General features: G+C 38.7%; 1 protein-coding gene across 4 annotated transcripts in view; it reads right to left on the bottom strand.

The window, feature by feature from the left end:
* myripb (myosin VIIA and Rab interacting protein b) overlaps positions 1-24239 on the bottom strand; it is a 360347-nt gene that overhangs the window by 165690 nt on the left and 170418 nt on the right. For 3 of the 4 annotated variants that reach the window (XM_062021122.1, XM_062021123.1, XM_062021124.1), the window contains one exon: positions 18168-18389. In XM_062021122.1, the coding sequence (XP_061877106.1) occupies positions 18168-18389 (222 nt within the window). Of the gene's footprint in view, positions 1-4393; positions 4402-18167; positions 18390-24239 lie in introns of those variants that run through there. The other variant, XM_062021126.1, reaches the window with a different exon arrangement.

Raw genomic sequence — 24239 nt, 5'->3', positions numbered from 1 at the left:
TGTTTCTACCCTTTTTGAGACATCAACAAGGAAAAGTACCTTCCATATGAGGACCGGTGAACAAGTTAGGACATAAATCATGGTCCCAATACGGAAAACCGTTGCATCTAATAGAGAATGTCTCACTTGCACCCCTAGTGGTGAAATCTATCAAAATTAGGGTGGTCCCAAAAAGGAGGGATTTTTCAAATTGACTGTGTGTCGGTTTTAAAAGTGCTCCCCCTCTGGTCAACATATGAGATAACAAGTGTGTGTAAAAATTCAAAGTGCTCCCCCTCTGGCCAACATATGTAATAACAAGTGTGTCGAAGAAATTGAAATGTGCCCCTTTTGGCCAAAATTAATTATCCATCAATTTTCTACCGCTTGTCCCTTTTTTTTACAAAAAAATGAAATAAATATGTATATAGAGACATGCTGTAATAACTTGAAGTTAATGAGGAAGATTAAAAACCAATTACAAACAAAAAATGTAAAAAAAATTGTAATTAACTATAAGCAGCCTTTTTCTCACAATGTGTCGACTTTCTAATAAAATTGGGAACAATTTCTCATATTCTTTCTGTTTTTGTAATATTGCAATATTTTCTCGTAAAATTATTACGGTTGTATGTAAAATTATTACTTTTTAATGCAAAGTGGTGACATTTGTCATATAACATTCTAACTTTTATCACAATATTGCCAATCTTTTTTGTTGTTCTTGTAAAGTAGTGCCATTTTTTGAGTAAAACGATGCCTTTTGTCATAATTTTGCCAAGTAAAATTCCGATGATTATTATAATATTGCCAAAATTGTAAAGTTTTCTTATAAGATTGTGAGTTTTGTCGAGTAAAATTACGACTCTTTTCATACAATTGCACACATGTTCAGTTTTTTTTGTGAAATTTTGGCTTGCGTTGAGTAAAATTACGACTTTTATTATAATACTGTCAAAATTCAAAGTTTTTCTTGTGAAATTCCAACTCATTTTTCACAATAAGCTTTTTTATATTTGCATAGTATGTATATATTATTAATGTTGTAAATACAAAAAATAAAGAAATTAAAAAAAAAAAAAACAACATATATATATATATATATATATATATATATATATATATATATATATATATATATATATATATATATATATATATATATATATATATATATATAAAGAGTGTTCCTAAAGAGGTAGGCATTATTCGGTGGTCTCAAGAAGGTAACAAATAAATAAATGATAAATGGGTTATACTTGTATAGCGCTTTTCTACCTTCAAGGTACTCAAAGCGCTTTGACAGTATTTCCACATTCACCCATTCACCCATTCACACACTGATGGCGGGAGCTGCCATGCAAGGTGCTAACCAGCAGCCATCAGGAGCAAGGGTGAAGTGTCTTGCCCAAGGACACAACGGACGTGACTAGGATGGTAGAAGGTGGGGATTGAACCCCAGTAACCAGCAACCCTCCGATTGCTGGCCCGGCCACTCTACCAACTTCGCCACGCTGCCCACAAAAAGGTATGTGTGTGTGCGTGCGTGTGAGTGTGTGTGTGGCAAGTGCACCAATTGTGTGTGCTGTTCGTGGTCAATGATTGCTCCATTCTGCACACTTGTTCATGATGAAAAACCATGTCAGGTTGCTTTTGTGTGTTTTTTTTTTAGCACACCCTAACCTGCATCAGTGGTCAAAACAAACCCCCCAATCAATTGTTCAATTTCTTCCCAAGCTCCTTATTAACACAATCAAGTATCATTAATACACGCGTGCAAGTGTGAGTCTGAAGACGTACGTGTGAGTGCATGTGTGCTGCGATTCCAAATCCACCATTGGCGGAGGGATCACACTTGTGCAACTGAGAATGATGACGGACAGCCGTCACGTCACATACATGAGCGAGAGAGAGAGAGAGAGAGAGAGAGAGAGAGAGAGAGAGAGAGAGAGAGAGAGAGAGAGAGAGAGAGAGAGAGAGAGAGAGAGAGAGAGAGAGAGCATTTTCCTCCATTTGGAATAGGATTTACATTTGAATTTTAAGAACCCTGTTTAGGGAAAGTGAAGGGCGCCTACCAGAATCTGCTAACGAGAGCATGATTTTAACGATAGATATTATGGTTTAGAGCAGAGGTCTTCAACAGGGGGTCCACAGAGGGAGTGCAAGCACATCATGACTTTATTGGCTGATTAGGCTTTTCTAAAGAGTTTTCTTTATAACATCGACGCAATGTTTACACAAACTTAAATGTCTTCTTTTTTTTTTTTTTTGTCCTGCCCAGCTTCTCAGGCAAATCATATAGTAGATGGAGATGCCCATATCGGCTGTTCAGATTTACTTTACAAAAGAGAAGTGTAGGATACTTCTCTTGTTGCCTTATTTGTATTTTGACTTTATTAAATGTATTTATATTATCATTTGGTGCAGCCGGGCCGGAGCAGGAGGGGATAGAAAGAGAGAAAAAGGAAGACAGAGGGGGGAATTGTGGGGACAAGAGGGGGATTAGACAGAGAGACAAAAACAACAACAGCAAACACAACAACAACAACAACAACAGAGCAACATCAGCAAATACGACATGTACAAATATGATGGTAAAAGTAATAGCAAATAAGCAGTTAGCGAAAATAAAAAATAATACAGAAATGACAATGAGCATTATTACACTAAAAATGGAGCAATATGAATACCAATAGAAATAGTGCTATTGATAATGAACAATACCAATACTTTTCCTTTATTATCAACAATACAATTGTTCAAATGCAACAATACATATACGTAATGATAACTTGAGATACGAAAGAATGCAGAAAAATGGAGGGGAAGAAAGAGAAGCAACCTACATTAACCTTGTAGATTGTTATAGTAAAAATAGGTTAAGCTTTGTCAGTGTGCCATGTGTTATACCCAGTTTACCCTAGGGCAACAACGTTAATATATGTTTGATGAAACGTGATTATGTGCATGAGTGTATGTGTGCATATGTACTTGTATATGTACAGTATGTGTATATGTGTGTTTGTACAGTGAATGTATATGTACAGTATGTGTATACAGTATGTGTGTTTGTACAGTGAATGTATATGTACAGTATGTGTATATGTGTGTTTGTACAGTGAATGTATATGTACAGTATATGTATGTGTGTGTTTATACAGTGAATGTATATGTACAGTATGTGTATGTGTGTGTTTGTACAGTGAGTGTATATGTACAGTATGTGTATATGTATGTTTTTACAGTGAATGTATATGTACAGTATGTGTATACAGTATGTTTGTAAAATGAGCGTGCGTGTGGATGTACGAACTTTGAGTGTGTAAATATGTACTGTATTTGTATATGTATGTGGGAGCGTAGGTACCTATGTATGTGTGTATGTATGTATGTGAGTATATGTGAATTTGCATGTACAATACATTTGACTCCCAGTGTGTGCGGGAGCCAGAGTACGGCCCCAGCCTCCCCGAGAGCCCATCCCCATAAACAGTAGGTGTGGTGCCCAGGGAACCAGGGACCACCGCCCCCACGCAGCCAAGCCGGACAGCGACAGGAACCCCAGAGCCTGGCCCACCGTGCCGCCCACAAGGGCCAGCAGCAGGCCGCAGACAGACGCACCCGGCAGAGGACAAGGCACGAGAAAAGCAGGGGGCAGCCAGACCCCAAGCCAGCGAGAGACCACACCCCACACGGACAGAAAGGCGGGACGCCCCGCCCGAGGGGCCCGGAGACCCCCCGCAACCGGACGGGAAGACCGCCCCCGCCCCACCGGCAACCGGGCCCCCACGAGCCCACCCCCACACCCGGAGAGCGCGGCGAGGCCAGCCCACGGCCACCCCACCCAAGCCGGCCGCCACAGGACCACCCAGCATGGGCCACGGGAACCACCCAACCCACCCGCAGGGACCCCAACGATGGAGATGGAACAACCAGCAACCGCCCCGCCGAGTCCCCCCCTGAGGTAGGGGAAATAAATGAATAAATAAAATAAATAAATAATAATAATAATAATAATAATATTAATAAAATATATTAAAAAATAAGAATAACTAAATAATTAAATCTATTTTAAAAAAAAAAGAATTAAAAGAAGATCACAGACATGCTGACACACAAGGTCGCTACCCCAACAACTGGCCGACTCGCAGCACCCCGGAATACCCTGCAGCACCAAGCTACCACAGTAGACGCAGGGACCAGACCCAGCAGGCCCCAACCAAGACGGGCACCCGGAAGGGATGGACGGTGGGACCCAGGAGCTCCAGACACGCAGTCCGGATGCAGTAGCCTGAGGCGCCGGCCCCCACCCGACAGGCAGGCCCAGAACGTACCCCCAGAAATATACATACATATCTATATACGTACACATACACATACATATGTACACATACACACACATATATATACATACCAGTGGCGTGCCGTCACTAGAGGCAGGGGAGGCGGGGCCTCACCTGCCATCATGGAAAGAAAAAAAATGTAAAAAGAAAAAAAAATTAATGAAATTGTTATATGTATCCAGTGATTATACTAAAGTTATTTTCCATTTAACTTCACCAGTTTTAGATTATTTTTATTTTTATTTTCACATTTGCTGTTCAAATACTGAGAAGAGACGGCGCGGTGATCAGCAGCCAGTTGAGGCACGTCACTGATTTGTGCCTCAACATGGATTGTGCACAATGACTCGGCTAACTACTGAGCTGCTGTGCAGTGAGACTGTATTGCTATATGAATTATATCAGCTAACTAAACTATGGCATAGTTTAGTTAGCTGAGGTATATAATGTACAGTGTATTTTGTCAAAAACTGTATGTGTGTAACGTATTTCTTGTGCTGAGCATTCATAAATCTGCTGCAAAAGACGTACTGGTTGAGGCTCGCAGTAATCCGGCCTCCTGGTGGTAGAGGGCGGTAGTGATCCCAGAGATCATTCCTCGGCCGCAGAAGAAAAAAATAAAAAAAAGTTTGCATTGCAAGCGTGTGTTAATTTCCTCTCGCCTGGACTTTTATTAAAAACATGGAGGATTACATATGTAAAATAAAACAATTTTCTAAACTGGACTTTCAATCGAAGCAGGAGGTAATAATTTAAGGTAGATCAACGCCGGAGCTAAAAGGTTTGCTTTTGACTTCGGGACAGAAGACCCGTTCTTTTCAAACGGCGTGGTACACACGCAAAGGCTGGCTTTGTGGATGTCCAGCAAGAAAGGTAAGACCATAATAATGTTTTTTTTAATTAAATGTGCTTTTTTGTGTAAAGAATGCTGGTATGAGCTTTTAAACATAACCCGTTAACTGCTGCCAATCACATGGTGAATAAGATACTATTTAGGGTTCATATGTTTGTTAATCTGACTGTGATGATGCAGTGCCTCACCAGACATTAACCTCACCGCACGCCACTGATACATACATACATACATACATACATACATACATACATACATACATACATACATACATACATACACACACATACACACACACAGTTTGTCAGCCCCGACAACCAACACGCGCGCGCGCGCTGCCACCAGTCACGACATCAGCCACCCCCCTGCACCAGACCCAGCAGCCAGGGGCACCCACACCACAAACAAACGGCAGCAGAAACACCCCCAGACAGTCAGCACCACCCAATCAAATCAAAGCGATCAAAAAAAACTGCGACCGGCAACCACACGCCAACAGGATCACGGAGACCAGCCCGCCGGCCAGCCCAAACACCAACACGCAAACAAGAGACACCAACAAGTAAGCAAATAATAAAAAGTATAAACTTAAACGTCTTCAAACACGCATTAACATTGATCCAACACTTGGAAATATCAGTGACATGGCCACCCTACTCACTGTACTTTGCAGCTTTAAAATAAAAACAAATAATTATAATATTCATGTTAGCATTTAAGATGAAAGTGAAAGTGAATTATATTTATATAGCGCTTTTCTCTAGTGACTCAAAGCGCTTTACATAGTGAAACCCAATATCTAAGCTACATTTAAAACAGTGTGGGTGGCACTGGGAGCAGGTGGGTAAAGTGTCTTGTCGAAGAACACAACGGCAGTGACTAGGATGGGGAAAGCGGGAATCGAACCTGGAACCCTCAAGTTACTGGCACGGCCTCTCTACCAAACGAGCTATGCCGCCCCAAGATAACTGTAGCGCTCCAGTTGCCTGGTCGCAATTAGCGGTTCAAATCACCAGCAAGCAATTAGTGCTCCAGGTAGCAATTAGAGCTGTAGTAATCATTTAGCGATTAGCGCACTGGTTGCCAGCCAGAGATCAGCGGCGATATACTCAATCATTTCAATCGCTTAATATTTATCAAAAACCTTTAAGACCAGTTTATTTCAAAACTATTCTTTACAGCAGTGTTTTTCAACCACTAGTGTGCGCTGTGAGATGTTGTCTGGTGTGCAGAGGGAAATTATACAACTTCACCTAATTGGTCCAAAAATATTTTTTGCAAATCAATAATTAGAATCTGCAAATAATGTGCCATTGCTTAGTGGCTGTGCTGTGTAGAACTCAGCAGGGTAACCACGTAATACTCCATGTCAGTAGGTGGCAGCGGGTAGTTAATTGCTTTGTAAAAGTCGGCACACTTACTTGGTGAGACGAGGACGGTTTGTTGTGTTCCCAATATGCAGAGCACAGCGGGAGGCAGCGTGCAGGTAAAAAAGGTATGTAATTGTGGTGGCATTTCTGACCTTTTGAACCATATTTTGTGTCTGTCGAAGTCTGGAGAGAGAGTCTGTCGAAAAGCATTAAGAATGTCTGCTCGTTTCTTTTTTCTATTCTGAACCATTGAAGGACCATATGTGGGCTACAAATGAACGAGTGGTCGGCCTGACCATTCTACAAAATGTTTTGATTGTTTGTTATGGCTGAAGGATTCAAGGAGGTTGCAGAATAAACAGGTCCAAAACAACGGGACCTTGACACATGAGGAAAACACATAAATGGCCAAGTAGACCAAGCCCATGTGTGATTCGCATGATTCTCGATTAATCCAACGTCTCCGGAGGACGTTGTCTGTTGCATGACAATTCAATCCAACCTTGTACCATTTGATTATAGGTAAATAAAACTTTTATACTAAATTCACTTTTGTTGCTGTTTAAGATTCGGACCTTCCACCACATAATGCTTAAACCAAAAATGAACGAAAGGGAAAGGAAAAGGCACTGGCTATGCAAAATGAAAGTAAAACTGAAATGGCTACAAAGTAAACAGAAACAAAATGCTGGACGACAGCAAAAACTTACGGCGTCCACAAAGTACATCCGTACATGACATGACAATCAACAATGTCCACACAAAGAAGGATAGCAACAACTTAAATAGTCTTGCTTGCTAAAACAAAGCAGGTTTGGGGAATAGGAAAACACAAACAAACTCAAAATAAGGCACGACGACCTGGTGGAGTTTCATTTAGTAATGTTATCTGCTGGTGGTGTGCCTCTGTATTTTTTAATGAAAAAAATGTGCCTTGCCTCAGAAAAGGTTGAAAAACACTGCTTTACAGGATATATGAATAGGGGGTGTCTGCTGCAGTTCACCATCAGACTGGGGGTCCTTGGCCTGTAAAACGTTAAAGACCCCTGGTTTAGAGTAATGCAGGAGAAAATCACAAATTGGACAACTGTAATTCCTCAATTTACAAGCTTAATTGGTGACCAAGCTCTTTACTCTCAATACTTGCATCTCAAATCAACATCTCACATTGAAATTAAATTAAATTAGGGCTCTAAAATGATGAATTTCTTTCATTTAATTCACAATGATCACATTTTTGAATTTAGATTGTTCCTGGTTAATCACAGGTGATTACTTGCTTGCATAATTAAAGTTAAAGTTAAAGTACCACTGATAGTCACACATAATAATAATAATAATAATACCTGGGATTTATATAGCGCTTTTCTAAGTACCCAAAGTCGCTTTACATGTTAAAAACCCATCATTCATTCACACCTGGTGGTGGTAAGCTACTTTCGTAGCCACAGCTGCCCTGGGGTAGACTGACGGAAGCGTGGCTGCCAATTTGCGCCTACGGCCCCTCCGACCACCACCTATCATTCATTCAACATTCATTCACCGGTGTGAGCGGCACCGGGGGCAAGGGTGAAGTGTCCTGCCCAAGGACACAACGGCATGGTAAGAGGCGGGGAGCGAACCTGCAACCCTCAGGTTTCTGACACGGGCGCTCTACCCACTACGCCATGCCGCCCATACACTAGGTGTGGTGAAATTAACCTCTGCATTTCACCCATCCCCTTGTTCCACTCCCGGGGAGGTGAGGGGAGCAGTGAGCACTGGTGGCCGCGCTCAGGAATCATTTTGGTGATGTAACCCCCAATTCCAAACCTTGATGCTGAGTGCCAAGCAGGGAGGTAATGGGTCCCATTTTTATAGTCTTTGGTATGACTCGGCCAGGGTTTGAACTCACAACCTACCGATATAAGGGCGGACACTCTGACCACAAGGCCACTGAGCAGGTTAAATTAAATTAAGACCCCAATATTTGTACACAAATGCTATTTTGTCAGAATGTCATCCAGGAACATTTTTAAATGTTTTACTTGAATGCATGTCAGTTATTTGCACACAACTTGCTAACAGTTTTATCTTACATTTTTTTTAGGATGTATTTTGGAGTGCAATTTGCCAGCTAGCACACCAGTTGGAGTCTTCTCACTCATTTGTGTTCTGACGTATGCATTGATCGCTGACCGTATAGCGGTTAAGGTAAAACATAAATAAATTGCATGATTAATCTAAGTGTGTACATCATTAATGCAATATTTTTTGTGTGATTAATCCCGAGTTAACTCGTTAATTTTGACAGCTCTAAATTAAATCAATTTCATCTGGTGTTGGCCATACCAAAACAGCCCAATTTTAACATGTAACATGCCTTTTAGAAATAAAAACTAACTTTTAGAAAAGAACAATACAATAGAATATAGTTGTATTAAGTAATGTATTAATAATCTATATGATTTAGAGCAGGAGTGTCAAACTCATTTTAGCTCAGGGGCCGCATGGAAGGAAATCTGTGCACATGCGGGCCGGACTATTAAAATCATGGCAGTAAAACTAAAAAATAAAGACAAATTTAGATTGTTTTCTTTGTCCTACTTTGGTCAAAAATAGAACAAACACATTCTGAAAATATTACAATAAAAATATAGAAAAAAATTAAAGGCAGCGGTAAAGTTTAGATCCATGAAGGAAAGAAGAAAGTGAATGAATGTTTATAATAAATTTACATATGCATACATTTTTTTTTCTTTTGTATTATTTTTTTAATCAATTAAGTAACGTTTATGACAACCTTTTTCCAAAACACAATATAGAATGTGAGATATAACAGGATAATACATTTATCATTTGTTTTCAAAACGGTTACAAAAGAGTGGGACCCCGAAAATTTACTGTGGGACCCCATTTTTATGACTTGATTTTGAAAATTCCTAGCACCAACAATGATGGAGTATTGGTGCGTGCAAAACAGCAGCAGGTGGCTGTGGCCTGCGGGCCGGTTCTAATACTAATCAAATATCATCCATAGACCCGCGGGCCTTGACTTTGACACCACTGAGCTATATGATTTAGACTCTTACGTCTAGCTGCTTATCCGTCAAACACACCATCAGCAGCGTTCCCATACTTTCAAAGAAATGTCTGCCAGTAAGATATAATTTCAATATCTTTGGCTGGCGTTATTGACTCATTCTTCTTCACTAGGGTGCAGACTAGCAATACTAAGCTCAAATTGCTTCGTCAAGTTGGCAACACGCTTGGTCATGTTTTCGATGATTTATTTCATTAATTTAATGAATATCATCTGGTTTTCTTCTCAACACTGTCCTTCACATCCACTTTCTTCCAAACAAAGTTATGTCGCTCTATAGCTATAAGCTAACGCTAGCGAGTAAGACCAGATGTTTTGGGCAGATCTTATGGGGTTCACGGTGACAACTAATGGTGGGGATGCTTGTAACTAAAATTTTTGCTTGCAACTTAAAGCATAACAATTAGCCTGAGGGACAGCTCTTATTTAAAACACTCTTAAGTTGAGGTACTCCAGTCCTTCTCAAATAGTGGGGTGGGCCGTGTACTGCAAAATGTGCTCAGTGTAGCCATAAATCTTGACTTTGTCATTTTGATTTATTAAAAAAAAAATGGTTGCATTATTTTTCGTTTTGTATTTTAGTGATAGTATTAGTATTAGTATTTAGCTGATATTTTTGTAATATGTATACAAACAAAGATTAAAATGTGCATAATAAGTAATATTGTGCTCTTGAGTTTATGTTGCTGATCAATTTAAATATTTTATTATTTGATGAGTTTAATTAATTTCATTGTTCAGTATCTAATTGTTCAAGTCGGTCAAAAACTGTTTATAGTTAACTTTTTTTGGAATTTCAGGCAAATTGATGCACTTTATATTGTTTGTTACATACTAAAAAACAATGTTAACTTTTTTGTTTTATTTCATGTCAAGGATACAATGTTATAAGTGTACTTATAACAATTTTATAGGCAAATTATACTATTTATAGTCACAGCAAAGAGTGTGTGTAACAGAAAATAATGGTTGGCAACTCCTGGTGCTGACATTTTATCGTAGTATAAAGTACTTCAAATAATTTACCAATAGTAAAAACAACCTAAATGATGTGTTATGATTTGCAGTGCATTGCTTTCCGTGCCAAATCCTACTTACGCATTTTAAGCGGTTACACCGGGCTGTCTGTCATTGTTTATAAACGAGAAAAAACCTAATTCCGGTGGTGTTTGGGAAAGTGTGCTAATATCTGTCCAAAAAAATACGTTTGTGCAAGCTGTAAATCACCGGTTCAGATGAAAACTCCACTCGGAGAGAGTAATTCATGCTAAGAGCGGATTTAAGCCCGCTTAATGCACTAATGATAAATGCTGCGTTTACATGACGCTGGTCGACGGCAGTGTTGTGACATCGGGCCCATCTGTGACAGAGTCTAAACCCCTAATGAGAACATTAGTGAACCCACGGCAGATCAGCGCATACACACACACACTAGGAGAAGACAACGGAGGTGTGTGAGGGGTGGGACCGAAACCAAACCTTGCCATTATTTCGTCCCCTGACACCAACGGCTCGAACTAAACAAGCAAAAGTCAATAAAAATGACAAAGGGAGCTAATAGGACAACCACATCTGCAGCTTGACCTCTGCTGGGTACATATAATGGTTAGTGCTGTCAAACGATTCAAATCCTTACTTGGATTATTAACAGGGCTGCAGTGGGTAGTGCTGCAGCTATCGATTATTTTAGTAATTGAGTAATTTATCGATTAGTCTGATCGATTAATCGAGTAATCAGATAAAACACTTTATAGCCTCAATGCGAATTTCAGGGAAATCAGTTATAATAATTAACATTCTTTCTGCTTTCCATAACCTTTATTCTTTTTTTTTCTAATAAATGCACACCATCAACATTGTAATAGCAATTTTAACATGTGTGCATTAATAATAATAGTAAATTAAAAAAAACGTCTCCGCTCTTATGTGCGCACTATTGCAGAGGCCGTGCAGAAACTATGTCAGCTTATATAAAGTTCCGGCCACTCCATGGAGTGCGGATGTTAGAAATGTTTATTAGTTACACTCTATATCAGAATTTCCCAAACTACGGCCCGCGGGGCCGATCCGGCCCGCCAGCGTCCCAAATCTGGCCCGCAGGAAGTCCCAAAATATATATATATATATATATATATATATATATATATATATATATATATATATATATATATATATATATATATATATATATATATATATATATATATATATATGTATATATATATATATTTTATTTTTTATTTACAACATTAATAATATATACATACTATGCAAGTATAAAAAAGCTTGTTGTGAAAAATGAGTTGGAATTTCACAAGAAAAACTTAGAATTTTGACAGTATTATAATAAAAGTCGTAATTTTACTCAACGCAAGTCAAAATTTCACAAAAAAAACTGAACATTTGTGCAATTGTATGAAAAGAGTCGTAATTTTACTCGACAAAAGTCACAATCTTATAAGATTTTTTAAAATCTGTCTTTTCTAATCCATTTTCTACCGCTTGTTACTCTCGGTGTCTCCTAGCCGCTCAGGCAAATCATATTGTCTAAAAATGCATTTTGCAATCGATAACGTGACATCATCAGCTGCAAGTGCGCGCTCTTCTAGTCAATTAGTGCGTGAGGAATACATATATACACACACACACACATGCATATATACATATATATATATATATATATATATATATATATATATATATATATATATATATATATATATATATATATATATATATTAATACATATATATATATATATATATATACACTAACGTTCAAAAGTTTGGAGTCACTTTGAAATGTCCTGATTTTTGAAGGAAAAGCACTGTACTTTTCAATGAAGATAACTTTAAACTAGTCTTAACTTTAAAGAAATACACTCTATACATTGCTAATGTGGTAAATGACTATTCTAGCTGCAAATTTCTGGTTTTTGGTGCAATATCTACATAGGTGTATAGAGGCCCATTTCCAGCAACTATCACTCCAGTGTTCTAATGGTACAATGTGTTTGCTCATTGGCTCAGAAGGCTAATTGATGATTAGAAAACCCTTGTGCAATCATATATATATATATATATATATATATATATATATATATATATATACATACACATATACACTACCGTTCAAAAGTTTGGGGTCACCCAAACAATTTTGTGGAATAGCCTTCATTTCTAAGAACAAGAATAGACTGTCGAGTTTCAGATGAGGGCTGCAACAACTAATCGATTAAATCGATTAAAATCGATTACCAAAATAGTTGGCGATTAATTTAGTCATCGATTCGTTGGAACTATGTTATGCGCATGCGCGGAGGCTTTTTTTTTTTTTTTTTGGTTATTTTGTTTTTTTTGTTTTATAAACCTTTATTTATAAACTGCAACATTTACAAACAGCTGAGAAACAATAATCAAAATAAGTACAAAAACAGTACAAAACAGCGCCAGGGCGGCGCTGAGGCTACGTCTCATGAGGTGGCGTAAGCTAGCCAATGATGTGTCATGTACAGCTCACGTGACGACGGCGTCTCCTTTGCTGGAAAAATTCGAAAAATGGCGCAGGAAAACACTACCGATAGTTTAGCGGAGAAACATCTTGAGGTTATTGCTTCAATGGAGAAAAGTGTACGACCTAAGTCGTCAAAAGTGTGGGAACACTTCACTTTAAAGACTTCAAAGAAGACCGTTTCCTGCAAAATGGCACGGAAGTACAACATTGCTTCTGGAGCACCTGAAGAAGAAACATGTTGGAGCCATGGATGAAGGGAACAGCTCACAGTACGTAACTTTTTAAGTCCATAGTGGCAACAAGCATTCATGAGTTCAGCTTTTTTGTGAGTAACGTTAGTTATGCCTTTGTTGCAACGCGGGGCTGATAATGTGTCTCCGGCACATTTGACTCCATTTTGAGAGAGAAAAGGCACGGTTACCAATTTCGAAATAAACGTAACGGACAGAAATATCTCAGGTTGGTTTCATAATGGATCAATGTAGCCGGGCCAATAAAGCTATATAAATCTATTTAGATTTGAGTGACGCTTTAGTATAACTAAACGTTATGAAGGTGCTGGAATATTTCATGCTATTATTCAGAGGTAGCCTAAAATGAATCCTTTATTATCCCCAACAGAAACGTGTACAATATCTGATTCAGTTCTGATGAGTTACATTTCTGTGTTATTATTGGTGTATGCTGCACCCCCAATGTCCAGAACATGGTGCCAGTATGCTGTTTTTTTTTCAATAAAATACTGGAAAGGATAGAAATGTAGTTTGTCTCTTTTATCCGATTATTAATCGATTATCAAATTAATCGTTAGTTGCAGCCCTAATATATATATATATATATATATATATACACATACATACATATACACATATACGGTATATACATATATATACACACATACACATATACATATATAATATATACACACATATATACATACACATATATATATATACATACACATATATATATATATATATATATATACATACACATATATATATATATATATATATATACATACACATATATATATATATATATATATATATATATATATATATATATATATATATATATATATATATGTACATATATACATACACATATGTATATACAGGTATATATATATATATATATATACACATATATATATATATATATATATATACATATATACCAGGCATGTGATTTGACCACAATGAAAAAGACTGAAAAATTTCCGGGGGTCTGGGGGACGAAGGCCCCCAGCCAGGTCCAGGGGGACAAGGGGGGCAACGCCCCCCGAAGCTCCTGGTTTTTCACAATTTAACATGCTAAAATTAACAAAGACAGCACCATTTGAAGAAAATAGTTTAGTGTTTAAAGACATGAAACATAATTAATAGAACATACATAACCCAATTATCCTAATGAATCACTGTATATGGTTCAGTCCCAACAGTATTTAGTCACTAATATTTACATCTTGTGTTCATTTCACATCCACAGGTGTCACATCGATCAGTGTTATTATCTACAGTTTATTTAAAGTAGTACCACATTACTTCAGTTCATGTAATGTAATGTAATGTAAACATTTAATTATTTTCGCCAAAATAGGATATACATTTATGAAAATAATTAAACATGTTTAGTATTGTTTACTCATACTTGAAAATAGGAAATAATAATAATGTGAGGACACTGACATATTGCATGAAACAAGTGTGAAAATATTTACCTTCAAGATTGTTACACCACTGACAATAGTTTCAACAGACTACAAAAGAACATAATATTACAAAATAGTATTATATGCAAATTTATTTCAAATAAATTGTTAACTGGAATCAATTATGCGACTCTTTGAATTTCTGTAACTTCATAATATGTTTTCACATGGCTTTTTATTTTTAGAAAAACCCATTTATATTTCGCAAAGCAATAATTGGTTAATATTTAAAACAAACATGCGTATTTCGCACGCATTATTAACAACCCTGTCTGCAACTGAAGTGGGTTGTTTGGGTGGATCTTTCCTCTCGATGTCTACGGCAGTTGTCGATGTAAACAAAGGACGAAGTCCGTAAGGTTTGCTCACTTTCGGTTGACATCCAAAAGTACCAGCTAGTGAAAAGTTCGTTTTCCTTGCTTCAAGTTGTTTCATATGTTTTTGGCGTTTCGCATGTACTTCCAAAGCCTTGAAACCTTGTGATCCATAGTCAATATTATCATGACACCACGTGCACAAAACCTTTCCGGACTATCGATTTTCCGAATAAAATCACCGAACAAAGTCGTAACTTTCTTCTTCCCAACAGTATCAGTGATTTCCCTTTCATCAAGTCCCATCGGAACTGATTTTTGACATGTTTATCAATTTATTTTACTCGTAAAGCGTCCTTTCTCTCGAAAACCGACATTGTTTACATATGGAAAATGGCCGTAGTAACCATTATGAATGATGTCATCATTCATAACAGATGTCCTGATTGGTCACAAGGAACATATCGACCAATCAACTACGGCGTAATATAAACTACATCTCGAATCTTGATGTAGGGTCGGAAAAAAAACGGAAAAACGGGAGATCATTTCCCCCCCCCCCCGAGATTAAAAAAGACGGAGTTCCGACTTTAGACGGAAAAATCACATGCCTGTATATATACACACACATATATATACATATACACATACACATATATATACATATATACACATATATTTATACATACATATATATGTACATATATACATACACATATATATATATATATATATATATATATATATATATATATATATATATATATATATATATACATATATATATATATATACACATATTTATATATACACATATACACATATTTATATATACACATACATATATATATATATATATACACACATATATACATATATATATACACATATTTATATATACACATATATATATATATATAATATATATATATATATATATATATATATATATATATATATATATATATATATATATATATATATATATATATATGTACACATATACATATATAATTATATACACACATTTTTTACATATTTATACACATGTTTTACATATACATACATACATGCTTGGAAATGCTTATTTTAGGATTAAAACATTGTAGAACAGGCCTGGGCAATTAATTTGACTCGGGGGGGCCAAATTTAGAGAAAAAAATGTGTCGGTATATCTATCTATCTATGTAAGTATACACATTATATATATATATATATATATATATATATATATATATATATATATGTAAGCTGTGAAAATCGGCTGTGTGTTGGGTCCTATTTTAAGAACACAAATACAAAACTCATAATAATGTCTGATTGAATGCTAAAAACCTTATGACAGACCACCTTAAAAAACGTAATGGAATTTGTAATTTTTTTACTAAATGAGACACCCAGAATGTACATGAAAATAAAGAATGTGGGATTTACAATTATAACTATGAATGATAAAACACTGAAGATTGACAGCATATGAATGTTACACCCCCTCTCGAAACACAACAAAAAGGCAACAAACACATAGAAATATGAACGCGAAAGGGTAAAAAAAACCCTACCTACGATCTGATGTATATGATATATCACTAAGGTTTAGAACTTTCTTGTAAAAATCTCCTTCCGCGTCTGTCCCTGACATCCGCATTTTAGGCTGGCCGCCCTGGAAACACTCTGTGGAAACGCTCCCCACCCACACTGCTTGGTGCCTTGTCTGAGCTGCTTTGACTTAGATTAGTAACTAGTTTATCATGCAAAAGCGCATATTCTAACCATTGAAATACTTTGTATAGTTCAAGACTTACGGTCATTTGAAAACATCACTGCACCAAACTACGGCCCGCGGGTCGGATCCGGCCGGCCAGCGTCCAAAATCAGGCCCGCGGGAAGTCCCAAGTATAAAAAATAAATAAATAAAAATAAAAATTATTTTTTTCTGTCTTTTCTTATCCACTTTGTACCGCTTGCTACTCACGGTGTCTCCTAGTTGCTCAGGCAAATCATATAGTGCCAAAAAATGCATTTTCTCATCGATAACGTGACATCATCGGGCACGCGGAAAGTGCGCTATATATATATATATATATATATATATATATATATATATATATATATATAATATATATATATATATATATATATATATATATATATATATATATATATATATATATAGTAATAATAATACTAATAATGCATTAGATTTACATAGTGCTTCTTTCTAGCGATTTAAAGAATGTGACACAGAGAGACCCATAATTCATTCACTCCACATTCACACCTTGATGATGGTAAGCCACATTTGTAGCCACAGCTGCCCTGAGGTAAGTAGACTGACAGAAACGCCAACCACCAAACATTCCTTCAACTTCAAACACCAGTGTGAGTGAAACTGGGACCAAGGTGAGTGAAGTGTCTTGCTCAAGGACACAACGGCAGTAACGAGAGATGGAGAAATCTGGATAAAAGTTTCTGGATGGCCGCTATTTTCTGGATGGCCGCTATACCATCTGAGCTATGCCACCCCTTCTTGGACATTTCAGGTATTTTGAGTCATTCTGACCTCCAAATGGGTTCATTGTGATTAAAAAAAAATAGATGAATAATTATTCCACATTGAGTTATTTTTGACAGCCCTAATAATATTATCAGACAACTAGCGTTCCTCCACTCCAACAGTGCATTAGTTCCAACACCCCACCCTGCCTGTGGCTAACAATCCATACAGCGAGGAGTCTAATGCAACACCCAAAGGCATTGGGGTAGCTCCCACATTTGCATGTCTTTGAAGCCAAAATGTTGAATGCATTTGTAGAGGGTCGCACACAAATCATTTAGTTACAACTTTAGGTGCAAATGTCAAAAATCGAATTGCATCACATAGAGATATGCTGGCAGCATATGTCACATTGAATAGTGTCCTTTCACAAATGCCGCCAGTCAAGCGACATCCCATTCACTCTCCTCTACCCGCCCGTACGTGAGTGCTTAATACCGACCTGCCCTTCTGGCACGCGGCGCACAGCCACGCTTTGTCCTTCTTGTTGTAGGTGCAGCAGGTCTTGCACACGTTGTACTGGCAGTCCAGGCACAGGCGCTTGGGGTTAAGCAGGAAGGTGAAGGGCGCGCAGCAGCGGATGCAGCAATGCTCGTTGAAACGGTGCTGCTTGGTGAGGATGGAGCATCTGCTGCCTTCCTCCGCCAGCTCCTGCTTCATCTCGCTGGAGCCGAGCGAGAGAGAGAGAGAGGGGGGGGGGGGGGGGGGGAGGGAGGGAGGGAGGGAGGGAGGTGAGCATCTGGTCAAGAGGTAGAATGTGACGACGATGTGGAATAATGGGAGATGCTGTGGCAAATTAAAAATGTATAAACAGCAGAGGGGAGTTAACAAGCTTCCTGGTTCACTCTGTCACTCCGTGCCCACTGTGGAAAGATGACTGACATTTCAATTTGGAAGACCTTGTCATGCCAAGGGGAGCTTGGTGAGCACTCCCCCACCTCTCGCCCCTGCATCCCTAATCTAGTGCCATCTCTATTAATTAAGGCGAAGACGGCATGAGAGTAATGAAATTGAAAAGGCGTAAATAAGACTCCTTCGAAGCTCACTTGCACAAACAAGGCTGAAATAAAACGCTTCAATTGAAAGGGTTTAGGCTTTAGCAGCTTTAAAGGAAATGAAGATCTATAGAGCAGAACAGCCCTACTGTCCTCCCACATGAACCGACTCTGCCTAACTGTTGCTGCAATGCGTCAAAGTTTACTTTGATTTCCAAAATCGAAACAAATAAATGTAGTTGATAAGACAGCAACTCTGTTATAAAGTCCTAAATACCTAAAATACTGCAAAACTTTTAAAGAAGTCTCAGAGGTCCCACAATAGTGTAATGCCCCAAAATTCCACGTTGATGCTGGAGTTCACGCGGTTAAAAAGTGTTTTTAATAAACCGTGATGGGAACACGCCATGTTGTGTTTCTGAAGCTTTAATGCCAATGAGCTGTGTTTGTCCATACTTGTGATTCCAAGAAGTGCGATTCTGTGCTTATCTCCTTTTTTGAATATAAACTGTAGAGCTGCAAAAAATATATTTTTGTTGTACAATTTATTTTAAAATCACTATTTTGACATTTGTAATTATTAGGGATCCAATTAGCCTTTGTGCAGGAGAAGCGAACACATGCATTAATGTATTTTTCTTTTGACTGACGATGCACATGACTGTATTATTTGATTACATTTGTTCAGTCTTTGTATTAATTTATTCAAAAAAAAAAAAGACTGCAACCTCTCATGAAAAAAATGAAGTGGAAGTTATTTTACAAGCAGAATAAAACAATGAGTCTAATGATGATGATATAAAAAAAAAGGGTTAATTCTTCAAAACGGAAGTGTGTGTATACATACCATACAGTACAACAACGTAACATTGATGCATTAGCAACACTAGCATAGCTATGTGAGCAACAGTCCAATTTTAGCAGCATCAACGTGCTAGGTTAGCCTGTTCTCGGATAGTCGCTTCATTTTAGGATGTGTAGCAAAGCCTGATATTATTAATTTTTTTGCTCTAAACGCTGTCCTCTGTGAAGCGGCGGCTGTATGCACAAGGCAGGCTCATTTAGCTAGTCAGAGGTGCGCAATGTTTTTCATTCATTACCTCAATAAACCTGGAACTTCTCAGCCCTATGTGTCAAAGTCAAGGCCCGCGGGCCAGATCCGATAATTAATTATCTATGGCCCCCATCTATGGATGATATTTGATTAGTATTAGAACCGGCCCGCAGGCCACAGCTGCCTGCTGCTGTTTAGCATGCACCAATACTCCATCAGTGTTGGCGCTAGGAATTTTCTAAATGGGGTCTCAGGGGCCCCATCAAGTCATAAAAATGGGGTTCCATAGTACATTTTTGGGGTCCCACCTTTTTGTAACCGTTTTGAAAACAAATTAGAAATGTATGCATTATCCTGTTATATCTCACGTTCTATAATGTGTTTTGGAAAAAGGTTGTCAAATGTTTCATTTAATGAAAATAAAAAAAATACAAAAGAAACACATTTTTATGCATAATTTATTCAGTTGTATACATTCATTTGTTTTCTTCTTTCCTTCATGGATCTAAACTTTCCCGCCGCCGGTATTTTTTTCTATATTTTTATTGTAATATTTTCAGAATGTGTTTGTTCTATTTTTGGCCAAAGTAAGGCAAAGAAAACAATCTGAAGTTGTCTTTATTCTTTAGTTTTAATGCCATGATTTTAATAGTCCGGCCTATGTGTGCACAGATTTTCCTCCATGCGGCCCCTGAGCTAAAATGACTTTGACACCCCTGCTTTAATACCATTTGGATGTTACCTTGATATTCTGATATATTAGGCATGAGTTTAAGCATCAAATGTTGAAAAATGAGCCACGCTGCACCTTATTACAACCATACAAAAAGTCATGTAAAAAGGCTCTAGAGGATGAAATGCAATTTAAAGTACCTACAAAAACATATGCTGCTATTTAAAGGAGAGGAAGGTAAGGAAAAACCATTTAACACCTGGAAACTAGAATGTGTGTGTGTGTGTTTGTGTAGAGGCGGCTGCAATTTCCCTCTTCAATAAGTTATTAAGGTTGCTCCTCTAGAACATTCGCCCTTGATTGCATTTCTTATGCATCATTAGATGTAGACCATTAACACGCTGCAGTGGGTGTGGGGGTGCAGACAAGCCAACATGCAGAAGCGGACATTAATGCATCATGCATTAAAAAGTTAATCCACATACTGTAAATCAAGGACAAGGAAGCATGTGTCGTCCATTATGTTCTTTTTCATCAACTTTCATCTTTGCTACCAAAGCACTCATTATATAAAATATTATTCATACAGACATTTTACAGTGCTTGCCATTTAACATCCATCCAGCCAGCACTAACATCCATGCAGTTAAAAATTGTTTATAAAAGGGTCATAAAAGTGGAGTAAAGCTTTAATGGACAAAGGAGATTCTACTGTTATGCGTTCGGATTAAAAGCTAACATGCAAGACCCACCCGCAGCAAAGCCTTACAAGCTTTACCACACACTGAGGGGGTGGAGCTTGTTAGCCCTGCCTCTTGTCAAGATCCATGGCAAATGGCTTGTTTAGTTGAATATTGGATACTTTGAGCAGCAAATGTGCTGTGTCTTGCTGAACAGGGATGCTGTCCATGGTGCTGAAATGATAGCGCTGTCCTGTTCAGTGTTGATAAAATTCCTGGTATTACGCCAGTGAAGACTATGTATTTATATGCTATGGAGACACATGAATATTGTGGAGAATACATGTATTTTTAAGAGTTCTTTCTTTTTTCATTGTCATGTTTAAAGCAGCTAATATTTTCCCATGTGTACTCTTTGTGCTTGTATCTCAGTGGTTCTTAACCTTGTTGGAGGTACCGAACCCCACCAGTTTCGTATGCGCATTCACCGAACCCTCCTTTTTAAAAAAATGCAAGACAAAGTTATTATATGTTTTTGGTAACACTTTAGTATGGGGAACATATTCTAAGCAACAAAGACTTAATTTAGAGTTTTTTTGGACACTAGGGGAACATATCCTAAGCAACAAAGACTTCATTTAGAGTTATTTGGTTAGGTCAGGGGTCGGCAACCCGCGGCTCCGGAGCCGCATGCGGCTCCTTGACCACTCTGATGCAGCTCAGCTACATACATGCCGACACCCCCGATTTTCCCAGGAGATTTATGGATCTCAGTGTCTCTCATAGATTACTCCCAGGGAAAAAATAATCCCATTTACACTCTAATTACTAAATAAAGGGCGTGCCCTAATTGCACTGCAGTAATTGTCTTCTATAGCATTTACATACAGCGTGCCAGTCCAGCCACATGTTGCATGTTGTTATTACTTGCACACACAGGAGACAGCAAAGCATACTTACTCATCAGCCACACAGCTTACACTGACGGTAGCCGTATCAAACAACTTTAACATTGTTACGTTACAAATATGCGCCACACTGTGAACCCACACCAAAAAAGAATGAAAAACACATTTCTGGAGAACATCCCACCGTAACACAACATAAACACAACACAACCATTACCCAGAATCCCATGCAGCCCTAACTCTTCCGGTCTACATTATACACCCCCGCTACCACCAAATCCCCCCACACATCAACACCCCCCCCCCCCCCTCCCTCTACATGCGTTGGTTGAGCGGAAGAGTTAGGGCTGCATGGGATTCTGGGTATTGGTACCGTCAGTGTAAGATGTGTGGCTGCTGAGTTAGTACGCCTTGCTGTCACTTACGTGAGCAAGCTGAAATTGTATTCTACGTGTGGTTGAGCAGGTACACTGTTAGGGCAGACTGTAGAGGGCGCCAAATGCAGTGTCATCACGCTCTGATATTCGGGAGTCTCCCGGGAAAAATGAGAGGGTTGGCAAGCATGACGCTATCAAGCGCCATTCATTCAAAACTCGCGGGCTGCACTAACATCAAATTTCCACATTAAAGTGCGTGCCGGTACGTGTGTCGGAGACCCCTGGTTAACATAGCACAAAGCATTTAAGCTTTGCATGCAGTGTTTTTCATTTTAAATTTAAATTTTTTTTTTGTGACTCCCATTACTTTCTTTAATTTGTGAAACTTGCCAAAATGGCTCTTTGAGTGGTAAAGGTTGCCGACCCCTGGGTTAGGGTTAGGGTTCAGGTTAGAGTTAGGGGTAGAGGGTTAGGGCCAGGGTTAGAAGGTTAGGGTTATAATAAGGCCATGCCGAATAAGGCATTAATAAGTACATAATAATGACTAGTTAAGAGCCAATATGTTACTAATTTGCATGTTAATAAGCAACTAATTAATGGTGAATATGTTCCCCATACTAAAGTGTTACCATTTTTTTTTACTGGTGCACCAAATGAACCGTGCATGAACATCACCTTGTTCAAAGAACAAAACCAACACAGTGCATAAACTCACAACAAATTACACACCTGCAAATCAGTCTGACTTCTGCTGTTGCCGTATCCGTAATACGCCGATAGGGAGAAGTTTTTATATACACGATGAGTCGGGTGTGTTTTGACCTCCGCCGAACCCCTGAGCCCGACTCACCGAACCCCTAGGGTTCGATCAAACCCAGGTTAAGAACCACTGTTGTATCTTATCTTGTTCTTTTCTGGGCAGGGTGGGGGCTGTTTTCGTATTCAATAAGTTCACTCGTCCAGGCGGATTGGTGCGGCGTCTTCAGCAAAGCGGACGCTGTATCAATCTGTTGTGGGGAAGAAGGAGCTGAGCCGGAAGGCAAAGCTCTCAATTTACCGGTCGATCTACGTTCCCATCCTCACCTATGGTCATGAGCTTTGGGTTATGACCGAAAGGACAAGATCACGGGTACAAGCGGCCGAAATTAGTTTCCTGCGCCGGGTGGCGGGGCTCTCCCTTAGAGATAGGGTGAGAAGCTAGGTCATCCGGGGGGAGCTCCAAGTAAAGCCGCTGCTCCTCCACATCGAGAGGAGCCAGATGAGGTGGTTCAGGCATCTGGTCAGGATGCCACCCGAACGCCTCCCTAGGGAGGTGTATAGGGCACGTCCGACCGGTAGGAGGCCACGGGGAAGACCAGACACGTTGGGAAGACTATATCTCCCGGCTGGCCTGGGAACGCCTCGGGATCCCCCGGGAAGAGCTGGACGAAGTGGCTGGGGAGAGGGAAGTCTGGGCTTCCCTGCTTAGGCTGCTGACCCCGCGACCCGACCTCGGATGAGCGGAAGAGGATGGATGGATGGATGGATGGATGGAATAAGTTCACTCTTCCCATTGGATTTTTAGACCGCTTCTAGATGCTGGTATTAGCACACTGTAAGACTGGTCTCCTAAAGCTTTATTAAACTTGATAAAATTCCTATTCTGTCTTGATGGCCCTTCTTACTCAACATATATGTCATCCGAAAGAACTTGGGATTGACCAGTGACTTTTATTCCCTGAGAGGAAGACTGGTCTGACGCAACAATATCTAAAGTGCATTATATCTATACAGTGGAACCTTGATTCACAAACACCTTTAGTTGCGGCCTTTTCGGTGTATGAACCT

This window comes from Entelurus aequoreus, linkage group LG15, assembly GCF_033978785.1.
Source record: "Entelurus aequoreus isolate RoL-2023_Sb linkage group LG15, RoL_Eaeq_v1.1, whole genome shotgun sequence".
Lineage (NCBI taxonomy): Eukaryota > Metazoa > Chordata > Actinopteri > Syngnathiformes > Syngnathidae > Entelurus > Entelurus aequoreus.
This window is presented reverse-complemented; position numbering and strand designations above follow the sequence as displayed.